Consider the following 15,897-nt stretch of genomic DNA (forward strand, 5'->3'; position numbering starts at 1 on the left):
TCCGCTAATCGACTAAAAGGTGGAAATCAAAGGTGTGACTGAGCAAACAGCTGATTGTGTTGGCCTCGTTAATAATAAGACCACAGAGATGGCATCGTTAAAACAATTCAATTCAGGAAATTGAATAATTTGTCACAGATGCGGTTTTTGTAGCAAAGGAGAGAACTCCACCTCCACCTCTTCAGAGGAGCCAATCAGGTTCTGACGTTCCTCAAGGAGGGAAAGCAGCAACTATATAAGAGGACAAGGGACCAGAGGACAGAAGTGAAAGACAGAAAAGAGGTAGGAGAAAAAAGACAAAAGGACAGAGAAGAAGAATAGAATAGAATAAAATAGCCAGTTTTTTGTCAGTGTACATGTACAACGAAGATAAAGAAAAGGAGAAAATGGAAAGAAGGAAATGAGAGAAAGAACAGAAGAACCAGAGAGGAAACAGATGGAAAACATGAGTGCGTGAGGCATGGGGAACAAGGAAAATGAAAGAGATTTAAGAATGAAAACTAAGGCAGGGAGGGAGGAAAAGATGAGAAAGGATTTAGTATTTAGTATTTATTTATTTATTGTCATTGTCAAGAACAATGAAATTGCGTTTGGGGCTTCCATACAACCCAAAAAAAAAAAAGAAGAAAATAATAAATACCCCTTAAAACCCAAGTGTACATATTTAACCCAGTGTGACTCCAATGCAATAAGACAATCCTTAGCAATAATGTTCGTAGAAATTCAGACAAAGACCTGAGAAACATGACAACGTTCTATCACCTCTGGTAGCACAACAGAGGAGATAGAAAGAAAAGCGGAAGCAGCAAAAAGAACCATCGACGAGAGAGTCGTCACGTGGGGGCGACTGATTATTTCAACCCAGTCCAGGTAGAAAACTCATCAGACGTGGTTGGACGGGTGTCTCACACACTCACACTCACACACAGAGTTTCAGAGCGATCAAACCTTTCTGCAGCAAAGGACGTAAACGAGGGGAAGGTCCGGGTAAAGCGTATCAGTTTTTTGGCTCCTCGTTAGCCGGTTGGATAGAATCATCCAGGGCACAAATATATTGGTACTGCAAACCGTGGTCAGCGAGTCCTGATCGCAGGGACGATAAACTGGACAGCAGGAAGTTTTAACCCTGACAGAAACTTTCCTTCTGAAAGTAAAGTCATGAAAGCAGCAGGAAGAAAGGAGAGTATGTATGTACAGTAAGTAACGCTGACCACCCATCCTGACTCCAGCTGTGCTCACCAAATCAGAAACAGTGTTATTAAAGCGCAAACAGAGATTCCTTCATTTTCTATTAATGGGGTAAAATAAAAATATGATTTGTTGAAACGTTTTTCCTTCTTTGTTCTAGCTTTGCCCTTCTTTCAGTTTCCCTCCCACTTTGCTCTTATCAAAGTCAAACTAAGTCCCCGTTTGTGGAGGACGGTGATGAAAAAGAAGCCATTGGGGGTTTGTTGTGTTTTGATCCCTGATGATTTGGACGTTTTCTAATCATTCAAAATGAATTTTCTCTTTCTTCTCTCTCTCCCAGGAGGGATGGAGGCTAATTCCCAAACCACGTCTCAGGAGTTGCTCATTCCCAACGATGTGAGTAAGAGAGAGCTCAGCTCCAGAGGAGGCGTGTTTGCTGTTCTAAGTTTGTGAGTGAAAGTGTAGCGTGACTCCGGCCGCTAATCTCCTTCTACCTACACAAAAACACATGCCTACAGGTCAGCTCGTGCTCACTCCTACACGAGCTTCCTCCTCCTCTTCAGCGTTTCTCCTCCTCTCAGCCCACTCCGGCTTTCTGTGGTTTTGAACTGCTGATCTTATCGAGAGCAGCTCCTCCTCCTCCTTTATTGAGCTAGAACAGCAGCTTTACAGTGTGTAACGATGTTAGCGCGAACGTGATGCTGAAGTCGGTCGGTGTGTTTGCATTCCCCGTTTGTCTCTCCGAACATTCAAACTCCACGCCAACCTCCAGCCGCGGAGATGAAGCTTCGTCTGAAAAATGAAATCAATGCTGCTCCTCTGCCTCTTCATACATTTATATTTCTGCTGCTTTGTCAGATGTAAACATGCAGCTCCAAACTTTTCAGAGATTTGAGTCTGAAATTGTGCGGCTGCAGTTTTTGGTTGCTGTGAAGTGCTGCAGATAACACAGAGTGCAAATGAATGGTTTTAGTGGTTTCAGTGGGCAGATGTGTGGCACACGCTGGCTTCAGTCACAGCTTCTTCTCAGCTTTAATTAAGCTAACGAGTTGATATTTTCCCATCATTAGAAAACGTTCAGTTCAAGGTTGCGTTTAGATTTTATATCATGTTTTGTGAGTGTAATCAGCACCTGGACCTGGAGGGGTGTTGCAGTATATCATCAGCTGTGTTCTCCCACAACCCCCACCCCCCCGACTGCTGGCCCCGCCCCCGCCCGGTTCCTCTCTGTGAGCAGCCCTGCAGAGCTCCCAGTGGCTTTTTTTCAGACACTTAACAGTTCAGTATCGTGCTCAAGGACGTGTGACGTTTGATGGACGTGTCGACTGTTTCGAGGTCAAAGCGGCGACCTTTTGTTCCTGTGACAGCTTCTGGCCACCCAGCCTCCCCCCCTCCCCCCTCAGCCTAAGCTCAGCCGTTTGATGCTTCGCCCTCTCTTTGGTTTGGCTGTGTTTACACACCATGATCCAGCTCATTAAGCTGTTTACATGCTTCTGTAATAGGACTCCATGCCCGATCATTGGCTTACAGCTGACATGTACTTTGTGTGAGTGTTCAAACTCGCATGATAAAAGGAAAATTATGACAACATAACGTGACTCACACTGAGCTGTGGAGCTCTCTCTGTGGTTAGCAGGTCAGGATTAACTTACTCAAACACAGTGTTTTAAGCACCTGGATGAAATGTCTGTCCGTCTGTCTCAGCAATGAGCTCATTAGAATTTGGTGCTCAAAGGTCAGAGTCGTCTAAGGAGCTTGCAAAGAAAAGCGTCTGGACTTGTTTGAGTTGCTTGAAGACGTTTCACCTTCATCTGAGAAGCTTCTTCAGTTCTAAGGTCAAATGGTGGAGAGTCCCAGATTTAAACCCAGTGGGAGTTTCCCCCCAAAGAGGGACAAAGGACCCCCTGATGATCCTCTACCTAATCACATGAGCCAAGATCAGAGTCTGTGACCTCAGACATTAACGTTGCTCATTTAGTCCGATCACGACAGTTTTCTGACTGCTGTTTGCATCTCTTATATTTGGTGGCACGGGTCTGTTTCTGCGACCTCACTGCCTTTTCTATGCACATCGAGGTGGGTTGCAAAGAGGCTTGCAGCTAGAGCATACCTGTAGGGAGGCTAAAGCCTCGAATGTAACCTGTTGTGGAAACTGGAGAACCAACGGCTGACTAGTTATTCCTGTTAAATCCTTTGAAGTCTGCTGCCTGAGATGAAGTTGGTGCGTCATAATGGACGTTTTCTGAAAACGTGAAGCCAGGCTGTATATTAATATTAAGCTTTTAAAATATTTGCATTGTTTTTAATCAATATTGATGTTTTATAGACCATGTGAGATTGTCCATGATTTTGGACAATCACGGTAACAATGTATGCTGAAGAGACTGAATGAACAGAAGTGATGGACGTGTCTACAGACACTTTCCTGCTACTCTCCGAGTTGTAGTGAAACTGTGAAAAATGCAACACAAACGGGAAATGGGGACATGTTGGTTTTACTTTGAAATGTCTTTATTTCCATTTTTTAACTATTAGTTTTTGGACTTTTCTACTCAAATCTAAGGACACACAAGATGTTTTTGTTCTTCCGTGACCTACGTCCCCCAGGATTGAGCCACTGCCCTTCTGATTGGTAGATGACCTGCTCTACCTCCTGACCTGCGAGCTACCTTCACTTTACTCTTGTCCACTTTACGGGTTTAAGGCTGTTGACCAGCAGCAACAAGCTGACTGTGTGTGCTCAGCATGAACGTTCATAAAAAGCACCAAACGCTGGTTTAGATGTGGTTCACTGACTATCTGCACGTACACGGTGCTAAATAGGAGAATGTGAGCGGGAGGAGCCCGAGCACAGCCAGACAGTGTGTTTTTCCCATTGACACAGTGAGAGTATATATATTCCCTCTTTCTGCCTCACTTGACTCTTCCTCCACTTTGCCTCTCTCGGCATCCATCAGCGAGTGTTAGCCAGTCATTCAGTCTGTCACACATCAGCTGCTTAGAGCTGCCGTCGGCTCTGTGTGCACACACACACACACACACACACACACACACACGCACACACACACGCACACACACACGCACACACACACGCACACACACACACACACACACACACACACACACACACACACACACACACGAGGACAACAAATTCAAGCGAACCCTTTACATCCACTGGGTGTCAGGGATGATTAACAGGAAACAGGCTCTGGGTCTTCACAGTGCTTCACTTTAAATGTCTGACATCCTGTCAGCAGCTGGATCACTTTAAATAACTTTATTAACTTCAGTTTAAAAAGTGATTTTTTTTAAACAAGTGAATGCATCACTGTTCAAACAAACTCCAGTTTACATTTCCCTGCACGAATCATTCATATTCATAGTGTGCATACTGAGACGGCAACGTTCACATGGCCGGACGGACGTTTCTGGACCGTCACTAACACGTCAGCTTTTTGGAGCCATGAATGACCTGATATCTGCCAATCAGTATTCAGCAACATCCAAATGAAATCCTTGAATTTCACTCCCTGAAACTGGAGCTCAGACTTCTGAGATTGTCTCTTAGTACCGTTAACTCCACAGCAGCCATATTATTGATCAGATAATTGGATTAAAAATGCTCCAGAAGGTCCAGAGGTCCAGCTCAGGGACTCCAGTAACTGAGGGAGGCTAGCAGCTACTGCCGCCTGTGTCTGCTCTGAAGTTCAGGGTTTTAACGCAGGAGACTTTGGGCACTGACTCACTGCTGGAGCCTCGAGTGGACGTTAGAGGAACTGCAGTTTTTGGCACTAGTGCCTTGGCTCAGTTTTGCAGCTCTAGAGGTTGCTCCTTGGCCGGTGACTGAGAGGTCGAGCAAACTACAGTATAAACCTGCAGATGGCACTTCGCTCTCTCGATATTTTTGTCCTCGTCAGTGCTTCTGAAAAAGGCTGATGTGTAGCTGCTATCAGCCTGCTGTGATCTGTTTATCAAGAGAAGATCTTTAATATCTGCTTGTGAATACAAAGATGTGCCAAAGGAGCAAAGGAGCAGCAGGTTCATTCAAAGCAGTAATTATTAGTGAGGAGGGTTAAAGATGAGATGTTTCTGCACCTGGATAATAGTCTGTGATGAGGGCCGGCGTTAGTAAAGAAATAACACTATCTTTATCCATGCCTCATTGCCTAACAGGAGACTTGATTTCTCCTGAGGAATTCACACAGTCGTGTTCAGTCACACTGGCCTCTCTGTGGCTTCAGCTCGAGAAAAGAAAAACAGCAGCGCGAGGTCATTTCTTTCCCGGAAACTCTCCATCTCCATTCTGACAAGATAATCAACACCTCCGCAGGTGCCGTCACCTTCCAGGTTTAAATGAAGTCGCAGTTTCGAGGCCTCTCGGGGCCTCCATTCATGCCTTTGTGTGCCGTTAGCGTGGACAGACTCGTGCAGAGAAACGCATCAGACGTGCAGCCCCGCTCGTGTGCGTTGACGACTGGCCGGAGAGAATAAGACGCACAAAAGCACACAGCAGAGAGGAGCTTAAGACCCGGCGCATGCAAGTGTGTGATATGTTTGTGAGTCACTGAGCAGAGCCAAGCAGAGCAGCTTAATGACATCCTATAGCTCACAGTTAGCGATTTAACAACAGCAGTCTCCCCCCTCTCTCCTTCAGTAAACCTCTCCAAATTACAGGGGCAGCAGGGAATCGCCCAAAAATAGCCCTCGCCCTGTCCTCGTCCTCCCCTGCGCTTCGGCTTCAAGCTGATTTTACCCACCAGCTCTTACACAAAGCTGCTCGCTGGGGAACACTGCATCCTGTGAAAACCACACATTTCCAGAGCAACCAACCTTAGAGACGGAGCAAAAAACAAACCTCGTCTCCCCAGTCGCCCCGCGCTCATCCTTCCCGTCACGTCATTTTTATTTACATTGAAGATCAAATATGAGCAATATTTTAAGTACTTAGTTCGTGAGTTAGGTGTTATCAGTGGTTCGGGCACCGTACCAGACAGGAGGCTTTCCACTCCCCAATCATTCGACGTCTTCATTTAGTCCAGAGTTTTGGCATGAAAGAAGGAAATCCCAGGATCATCTCATTCCTGAAAATAACAGCAGGTCTTTAGCCACCAGTATACTCACCGTGCTGGTCACCTCATCACTGCCACATTCATTAAGGTTCGGCATTATGGCGCAGGTAGTATTCGCCTGAACGACAGGCATCGTCAACACTTTCACATCAAGGTTCAAGGTTCTTCATCAGTGCAGATATAAGAGGAGGAGACGTCAAAGCCACATGCAAAGAAATTGCTTTGTTTCAAGTTGAGGCGTGCGTGACCGCCAGAACCATGGTTTGCATCCACTTTTGTTGTTCACTGCTTCTACCAGGAGCTGCATGAGCTGCTTGGCGGGCTGTCGGCGAGCTGAAGCATTCATGTAAATTCTCCATGTTATCCATAATGCCAGAATTCTTGGATTTACTTTTGGCATGGAAGACATGACCAAAGAGCCTCGCAGGATGAAGGCCAAGTAATGACAAACATGAAAATAACACAAACCAAACAGAAAACATAAGGTGTATTATCCAGTGTGAAAAGCCGTCTCCGAATCTGACGAGGAGGTTTATGTAATAGACACGGGCGTCTCCGTCACCTTCAGACGAGCAGATGGTCTCGAGTTTCTGGTGTGAAGAGCTAGACTTTAATCTAGACGAAGCTAAGCAGCTGGTTTTTAGGTCCAAGTCTACAAGTGCTGAAAGCTACAAAGAACAAAATGCAGTGATTTTAGTTCTTACTAAGTGAGTCATCACATCACTGAAGGCTGTCACAGAGCGTGCGAGTGTAGAAGTGTGAGCCTGGCTCCACTCGAGGTTGTTAAAAGGGGGTTTTTCCTTCCCACTGTCGCCAAGTGCTTGTTCATAACCATAGTCTGATGGTTGGGGTTTTCTCTGCATTATTGTCTTTACCTCACAGTGTAAAGCACCATAGGCCAACTATCTGGTCGTTAAGTGATGACGCGACGAATCCTACTTCCGGGCCTAAAGTAGTCTGCGTTTAATATGGCTTTTGTGTTGTTAACATGTTTAATGTTTTGTATTTTCTTCTATTTAATCTCAAAAAGCTCCTAAAACAGTCAGTGATCCCTGCTGACCTCCCTCGGCTTTTATTACCGCTAATCATTTATTTAAGCTCAGTTTTTAAAACCTTAGGATGTAGCTACAGCCCAGCCCATGCAGCAGTATATGAATGACTAACCTCGTATTGTGGATGGATTATCTCAGTTGTTCTCCTGGCTGAAGTTTGGTCCTTTTACAGCATCCTGCCATGCGATTACATTTGTTCCTGACCACCGAGAACACTCACGTTAACTTTTATTGAGTGGAAAAAAGTTAGCTTGTTTATATTATGCTAACATAGCTGTGTCGCTAGCGATCACGTAGCACATCGTTATATACCAGCTAGCCCAACTTCAGTAACCCTACAAACGTCACTGCTGTTTAGTTTTCTGTCTTCATTTATGCTGGAAGTGATAGCAGAGCTGTACGTTTTAATTTGTTTCCAAAACCCCGCAGTCAGGACATGCTATATTGTATTTAGATAGAAGCTAGCGAGCTAACTTCCTGCTAACTTCTAACTCCGTTAAATGTCATAAATTCCGTTTTCATGGATGCCTGGATGTTAAACTCAATTGTTACACCTGGTAGAGCAGAACGCTGATCATTTTATTAAAGATGAAAGACTTTAGACAGTTTTCAACTCTCAGTAATGCCATAGTGATCGTTTGATATATGGACCTGCAGCGGAGTTTAGACCCAGACACGGCTAGTGACGTCAGACTGAACGACCGGATTGTTGTTGGTGCTATATAATCAGTGTTGAGGAGTAACGGAATACATGTACCGCCGTTACGTATTTAGAATACAAAATATGAGTAACTGTATTCCGTTACAGTTACCGTTTAAAAAGGTGGTATTCAGAATACAGTTACTTTGTTGAAATAAATGGATTACACTGCGGTACTTTCCTGTTTCATTTTGTCGCGGGTCAGGACTGTTTGGGTTTTGTTTGACAGCTACGTTCTTTCGTTCCAGGCGGCAGCGTTACGGTTGCCATGGTTACAGGGCGACGCTCTCTCTCTCTTTCTGCGACTGTGTGTTTCCTGGGTGAGAGAGCGCCTTTTCGTTGTTGTTGTTGTGCTAAGCTAACAGGCAGAATGCTACAAGCATAGCTCTAAAGAATGTAGCATCATGGGCAGTGTAGTCCGTGCTGCTGGGAGAATGGACTGCCACACACGTTATGGGTCTGTGAGCGCGAGGAGGGAGAAAAAGGGGAATGGAAAGGTACGAGTTGTCGTCGAGGAAAAACGGGAGCTGGAAGCATGTAAATATAATAATAACCACTGCAGCCAAGAAGAGTGCCTGACGAGCCCAGCTGTAAGTAAGCTGTTAAGACTCGACTATACACCGTGTTCGTGTTTTCCTCCGAAACAATAAGTTCCGTTGGAGCCTTTCAACGCCTCTCTCTGTCTCTCGCAAGAAAAATTGACCCACACAACAAAGTAAAGCTATTTTTCGGCTATGAGCCGACAGGGACCCGTATTAGTCAGAGGTCCCTTTACTACAGTTCGGAGTCGCGGACCTTCAGTAATAGTAATAAATCACACAGCAATAGTGCATTCACGTTGTTGTAAAAAGCACGATAATATATTAAGTAATCCAAAGTATTCAGAATACGTTACTCTCATTGAGTAACGTAACGGAATACGTTACAGAATACATTTTGGGGCATGTATTCTGTATTCTGTAACGGAATACATTTTAAAAGTAACCTTCCCAACACTGTATATAATAAAAACTGAATTTAAGCTAAACTCAAGGGAAGCAGGCTGATAGCAACTCTCAGGTTAGCCAGCAAAATAAAAAAACCCTGAGCTAGAAAAAGTGCTACAGTCTCACCAATAAGAAACTTTTTGCAGTTTTTCAAAATAAAAGTGAAAATTTTCTGCGTGTCTTCATGCTGACTGATGACCCCTGATGTACGAACATATTTAACCAGTATTCAGTGAGTCTGTGCACAGACGTCTTCATCCACAGGTAGTCACGCACCTGTATGACTTTAAACTGTGTTAATACTTGTTCAGCAATCAGAGATGGAGACATTTAAAGGTTAGTGTGTGTGTACATCTTTGTTTCCCTGGATATCTGCCAGTCTGCTGGTGGTGACTCACAGGAGGACGGTAATTATTCAATGAGCACGTTTGTGAGGTCAAACAGCAGCTAAGAGGGATCTCATGCAAATGGTTGTAACCCGGTTGTCATTGGCCAGCACTTTATTTGTCAGTGTCTCTAATGCGCACGCACACAGACACACACTTAAATTATCAAAGACCTTTCTGAGAATACCTCTCTACAGTGCAGATCTACTCACTCTTTCGTGCACAGAGGAACAGAAAGAGGCCGTTACAGGGAGGCAATAAAGCAACGAATGAGATGAAGGCAAAAAGTGACTAAAGGGAAGCTCGGGGTCGTTAGTGGATTAAAGTGAGAAGCCGAGAGCAGCGATGAGTCATGCTTTAAAAAGAAGAGGATGGTGGTGGCTCAGCAGAGAGAGGAGCTTCTGTCCACATGTCAAACAGAGGGCTGCTTTAATCCGAGGCATTAAAGGAGATGCTCCTGATGGTTCATCAGTGCTTCAAGTAATAACCCAAACTTTAAATTACATAGAAATGCATCCCATATCAATTCTGCCCATTTTCAGTGAGCTGATACAAGTGATGCTTTTAAAGAATAATTGTTCCCAGTTGAGTCTGCAGCAACAACAGAGCTTATTTTTCAGACAGCATTTCTCCATTTCATAGATTGACCAGAATCGCGTCTTATGGCTTTAGCTGGTTTTGAAGATGCGCTCTGGAACGGGAGGAACACGACAGGAAACGCTCCTTCGCGTGCCGCCGTCGTTCCCGTCAAAACGAGTTCGCTGAAGTCAGGACTTCAGAAGAAACTTCCTGTCATAACAAGTCATTAACCTGAAATGACACATATACATAATCTGTAATATATGAGCAAACAATTCACTGCAGATGATAAAGTTAATCAATTATACATCTTCTGCTGTGATCAATTTCAGGCCAATCAGCTGTGCCGAGGGTTAATTGGCTCATTCTTTACCAGTTTCCACAGTGGGCATCATATTGGTGTTATGTTTTTAATTGGATGACACCAACAGCCTGCACGCTGACATTAGTCTTCATTATCTCCTTTGCATAACTTTTATATCCTCCAAATACGCCTGACCTCGTCTGCTCCTCATTTTTAGAGCTGAAAGAGAAAATATCAGCAGGAAGAACAAGTCTTTAAAATGCTTTGTCTAAAAATATTCAGAGCCAGGCTTTGGTTTGATCTTTTTTATCTGTTCCTTAAAAGGAAGCAGGTGATCTGGGATTGTCACAGGTCCGGGGAGCTTCTGTTTAATGGCTCAGAGGAACTTTATAGATACTTTACACGAGAGTTGAAGAAAGAAGTGATGGCAAAGTTTTCACAGTTGTGAAATGTGAGTCCTCTTTACTTACTGAGGGTAGCGCTCGTTGTTCATCTGTTCAGAGCTGCACTTTTACCTCCTCTGGAACAAACTTTTTATAGCCGGAAACCCCCCCGTCTGTTCCAGCCCTGACCTCTCAGTCCTCGTCTTATAATTAGGATAAACAAGTCTTGTAATTACAAAATCTTTCAGTTACCTCCCAACTTTTTTTGCCTTCTTAACTGCAAAAATGCATCAGACAGAACAGTTTCATTTCTTATAAATTTAGCTCCAGATGCATAGCTGGCACCGTGCAGACATGCTGCCACCTGACAAGCCTGCCGTCTTAAAAAAAAATAATGAGACACATTTACTGACACAGAGGTGAGCTCAGTAACTACCTGTCTGTGGTTGCTGTGACACCTACTGTGTGACAAACCCCCGCTGAGACCAGGATAGCTCACACCGGGACCCTCGCCCAGCTCACGGCAGGCAGATGAGTCAGAGTTCACCGCCTGGTGCTGTCCCATATTATTAGACACCAGCAGATAACAAGATGGAAGGATGGAAAATAAACTGAAGGCAGAGAACGAAGGCTGGAGGTTCATGTGGGGAAGTTAGAAGGTCTACGAGCCGTGAGTTTTTTAACCCGTCACACCAGATGTAAAGGCAGACTGAGGGTCTGACAGCAAGTGCAGGGAAACAAAAAACAGACCTCAAACTGGTAAGTAAGCTGAGCTTCCAGTTACATGCTGTCAACAAGTGAGAAAATCATCACATTAAGGCTCACAGACAACCAAGTGCTTTGAAAGTCTTTGCATTTGCCACCGTCAGAGTTCACTGAAGCCACGGTCCACCTGTAAAAGCCTCTAATCCTCTCCGTGTCTCCCTCCTCACAGCTGATTGGCTCAATCATCGGCCGCCAGGGCACCAAGATAAACGAGATCCGGCAGGTATCGGGGGCTCAGATCAAGATCGGCAGTCAGATCGACAGCACCAGCGACCGCCACGTCACCATCAGCGGCACGCCGATCGCCATCAACCTGGCTCAGTATTTAATCACTTCATGGTAAGCATCCGGAGGAAGAGGCGGGTATGAGAAGCAACGAGTGCTGCAGGAGAGCACGAGGCTGTAGACAAACGCCTCACATTAGACCGCTCCTTCTTCCCCAAATCAGCACTTTGATTCGCTGCTTTATTAACAGCAGCTGTAGGTACAAGAGTCAGGCTGTTGTCACGCCACAGAGAGAGGTGTGTCATTATATACCTTAATGTTTGGTGGGTAAATGGCAAAAGGCGAGCAGCACTCTCACAGGAAGTGCAGCAGTCGAGCAAATGTAAATGAGTTTGATCCTCTCGCCAGTTAGAGCAGCGTCGCAGTGTTCTCTCCTCCTCTGCCGTGCATGCACCGTCAGGTACATCTGCAGGATGCATCACATGACAATTACTGCCTGATAAGAAAGAAATCGAGCTCTATATCGAACGCAGCGGACACGTCGGTCTCGCCTTCTCCTCGCCATTTAATCAGAAATATAAGCGACATGTGGTACGCACCGCCAGCTCGCTTTAATACAAGTAACCACCAGCATGAATATGCAAATTGGTCATTGGACTCTGGATGAAATTGATATTTGACTTACCACTCAGCCTGCCACCGACAGCGGGGAGAATAGGCAAGTGACACACACATAAATACTGACAGCTCACACACACGCGCACACACACACACACACACACACACACACACACACACACACACGCACACGCGCACACACACACACACACACACACACACACACACACACACACACGCACGGGTCAGCCTCGGTCAGTCTGAAATGTCAGGTCAGAGAAGGTGAGAGCAGCCGCTGGAGAATCCCTGACAAATTTGCTCTTTTCTATTATTTCTTTAATCGGTTACACACGGACACGGCGATCTGCCCGAGCTCATCCAATCTCCGTCCTCCTTCAGCGGGTCGCTCGCAGGTTGACGGGAAAAAGATGGAACTCAGACTCCGGCTTCTCTGTGGAGCTTTTCTTCCAACACAACCCGCACCTTTATAAGCCGTCGTCTCCCACCTGAGCAGTTCCTGCGCTTCTTTTTTGGAGTTTTCTTCTGTAGAAGAATTCTGAAGCTTTATGGTAAACCTGAGTTTCTCCAGTCTGTGGGAGAAACGCATCTTTGTGCTTTCACGGGACAGGGAGGGGGGGATGTGAGCTCCTTGAACAGTTAACCAGGTCAGGATCACGTTCACCTCCTGCGTTTATTTAAATTGCTGCATCACATGGAAAAGCTGTAGATTGCACTGCTCGACGCGGTCACGGCGCTCCACCCTACGTCTTTGTTTTGTGCTGAACGGAGGATGATCGCTCTGATGTGAACGGGACTCGATCGCTCACGCCTTGGAGCGCGCTCCCTATGGACCTCTTATGCAATCAGAAAACCCGCCGAACATGAACCCAACGAGACACAACAAGTGTTTCCGTCCCTATGTTCAGTCAGCTGATGCTTTCAAGATGGCTGCCAGCAAATAATGAAGCCTTATTCAAATATTAACAAACGCAGAGATACAAACTTTGATGCTTACATTACAGTATATCTGAATATTGTCTTTATGAGCAGTAAAACCTTGGCAGGAGAGAGAACAAAATATTTCATATCCTCCAAGGTTCCTTAGATATGAAATGGATTCTTTAAAAAAACCAAAGTAGTTAAATTGACAGATATTGTGGAACGTCCCATAAACTAAAAGACAGTACACATGAACTCAAAAGGAGTCCAAACCGCAAAAGAAGCGCGTATTCTCGGAAAAGTGGTTGCAGGAGGTGAGCTGGCTTCAAACAAATGATGAACGCACAGAGATGTGGTGCAGAATGTGCCGTGAAAATCCCACTCTAGCGGACAAAAACAGTGCCTTTTATATGTACTCAAACATGCTTCTTATCTGGTGCGTGTCTTTTATTTTGACACCTGTGGATCACTTATGTGCACCCCTGTCTATACAGATAGCCGGCTGCATCCCAGAAACATCAGCCTGTCAGACTGTGTGAATCCAGCAATATAGACATATATGTCTATATATACTGTATTTTCCGCACTATAAGGCGCACTTAAAATCCTTTAATTTTCTCAAAAATCGACAGTGTGCCTTATAATCCGGTGTGCCTTATGTATGAACTCTGGTTGTACTTACTGACCTTGAAACCGATTTTATGTGCTACACGGCGCTCAGAAATCTGTCAAAAATGTTTTAGTACGACTTTGGTAAGCTACGAAGCCGCACCGCTTGATGGATTGTTGGAGCATTACAGAGTTAAAAACTGTCTAAATTCTTTCATCTTTAATAAAATGATCAGCGTTGCTGCTTTACCAGGTGTAACAATGAAGTTTAACATCCAGGCATCCATGAAAACAGGATTTATTACATTTAACAGAGTTAGAAGTTAGCAGGAAGTTAGCTCGCTAGCTTCCACCTAAACATGATATAGCATGTTCTGACTGAGAGATTTCTGAAACATTAAAACGTACAGCTCTGCTATCACTTCCAACATAAATGAAGACAGAAAACTAAACAGCAGTGACGTTTGTAGGGTTACTGAAGTTGGGCTAGCTGGTATATAATGATATGCTACGTGGTGGCTAGCTAACAGCTAAGTTAGCATAAACACAGTAAAGCTGGAGGATGAACGCTAACTTTTTTCCACTCGATAAAAGTTAACGTGAAGGTTCCTGATGGTTGGGGACAAATGCAATCGCATGGCAGGATGCTGTAAATGGCCCAACCTTCAGTCAGGAGAACAACTGAGATAATCCATCCACAATACCAGGTTAGTCATTAATATACTGCAACAATATGGGAATAGAGCAGCCGTGAGAGAATTCAACATTAATGAATCAATGGTACAGAAGTGGAGGAAGCAAGAAGAATGAGTTTAATAAAGTTTGACTTATCTGACTGTTTTGTTTCGCTTAATGTGCCTTATGGTCTGAAAAATACGGTATATAGATATGTGAGGGTATCAGGTACGATCAGAGCTCTGCAGTAAAAAGGTGTGACAGGGGTGCATCTGTCAAATGATCTACCCTCCGATTGTTTCACTTACACAGTAGTGAAGTCACATTGAAACAATGCTTCCTGCACAGCTTGATATTGAGTCTCTGTAACGGACACGGTCACTGCCTGAGTGTGATCAACTTTAAGCTTTTAGAAAGAAAGTGTACTTTATTGGTCCCCGTGGGGAAAATCCCTCTCTGCATTTAACCCATTCACTCAGCGAAGCAGTGGGCAGCCACTGGGCGCCCGGGGAGCAGTGTGTAGGGACGGTACCTTGCTCAGGGGTACCTCAGGGTAGTTGTTCAGGGGAATCGAACCCCCGACCTTCCGATCATGGGGCCACCACTCTACCTACTGAGCTATCCCTGCCCTTTTTATAACGCTGTCAGGTTCTAATCGGGACCACACCATGAGCAACAACCTTTACAGATTGAACTTGTAATTGTACAATATCTGTCGTTGTAACCACTTCTGCAGTGAAATATGTGTAAACATGAATCAGTTTCATATGTGGGCGACGTTAGAGAATATGAAATCACTGCTTTGTTCTGCCTCCTGTGAGGCCTAGCACTACTTTTTAGGTTTCCACTGCATGACTACACTTCAAGGAAATCCAGATACAAGCCTGTGTTTAAATAACAGAGACACAACAACACACAGAATGGAAAATCCATCCAAGTAAATACAAAGACAGAATGTGTCCGTGAGCACAGACAGATTGTTTACGCCATGAGACCCGGCTGTCTTTTTTGTGGCTGGTCTTGCCGAAGCGAACACGATGCCAAACACAGTCTGAACTCCTGCAGCTGAATCTGCAGTACAAGAGGAGCTAATGTAATGTAACGGGTGTCCGCCTATTAAAAACAGCTGGAGCGTCCTAAAGCGGCAGAGGAGGCCTCTGCGTGTTAAGCAGCTGAAAGTTGTCTCACATCAAGCAAGAACAGGAAACTACAGCCGCTGCTCTCCTGAGGACGCTCAGTGTTGTTAAACGAGGAAGTGATGATGCAACTCAGAGGCAAACATGTTCCTGTCAAACTTTTCTGAATCGAGTTCAAAATGAGCAGTTCTCAGTTTAACATCGACATGTTGCCTTAACTGTAGTGTTTAAATGGGGGGCATCACCTATTGATGGAGCTGTGCATTGAAGGAAGTCTTTC

At 44.8% G+C, this 15,897-nt stretch overlaps 1 protein-coding gene and 1 long non-coding RNA gene across 4 annotated transcripts in view; one reads left to right on the forward strand and one right to left on the reverse strand.

Annotated features, from left to right (window-relative positions):
• Nucleotides 1-15,897, forward strand: part of pcbp4 (poly(rC) binding protein 4) — a 205,506-nt gene that overhangs the window by 177,512 nt on the left and 12,097 nt on the right. For all 3 annotated transcript variants that reach the window (XM_080301111.1, XM_026166555.2, XM_026166561.2), the window contains 2 exons: nt 1,529-1,584; nt 11,585-11,754. In XM_080301111.1, coding sequence (XP_080157237.1) covers nt 1,529-1,584; nt 11,585-11,754 — 226 coding nt within the window. The remainder of the gene's footprint in view (nt 1-1,528; nt 1,585-11,584; nt 11,755-15,897) is intronic.
• Nucleotides 1-15,897, reverse strand: part of LOC113021810 (uncharacterized) — a 76,049-nt gene that overhangs the window by 38,788 nt on the left and 21,364 nt on the right. The gene's annotated exons all lie outside the window — the stretch shown is intronic.

Source organism: Astatotilapia calliptera, chromosome 5 (assembly GCF_964374335.1).
Source record: "Astatotilapia calliptera chromosome 5, fAstCal68.1, whole genome shotgun sequence".
NCBI classification, from domain to species: domain Eukaryota; kingdom Metazoa; phylum Chordata; class Actinopteri; order Cichliformes; family Cichlidae; genus Astatotilapia; species Astatotilapia calliptera.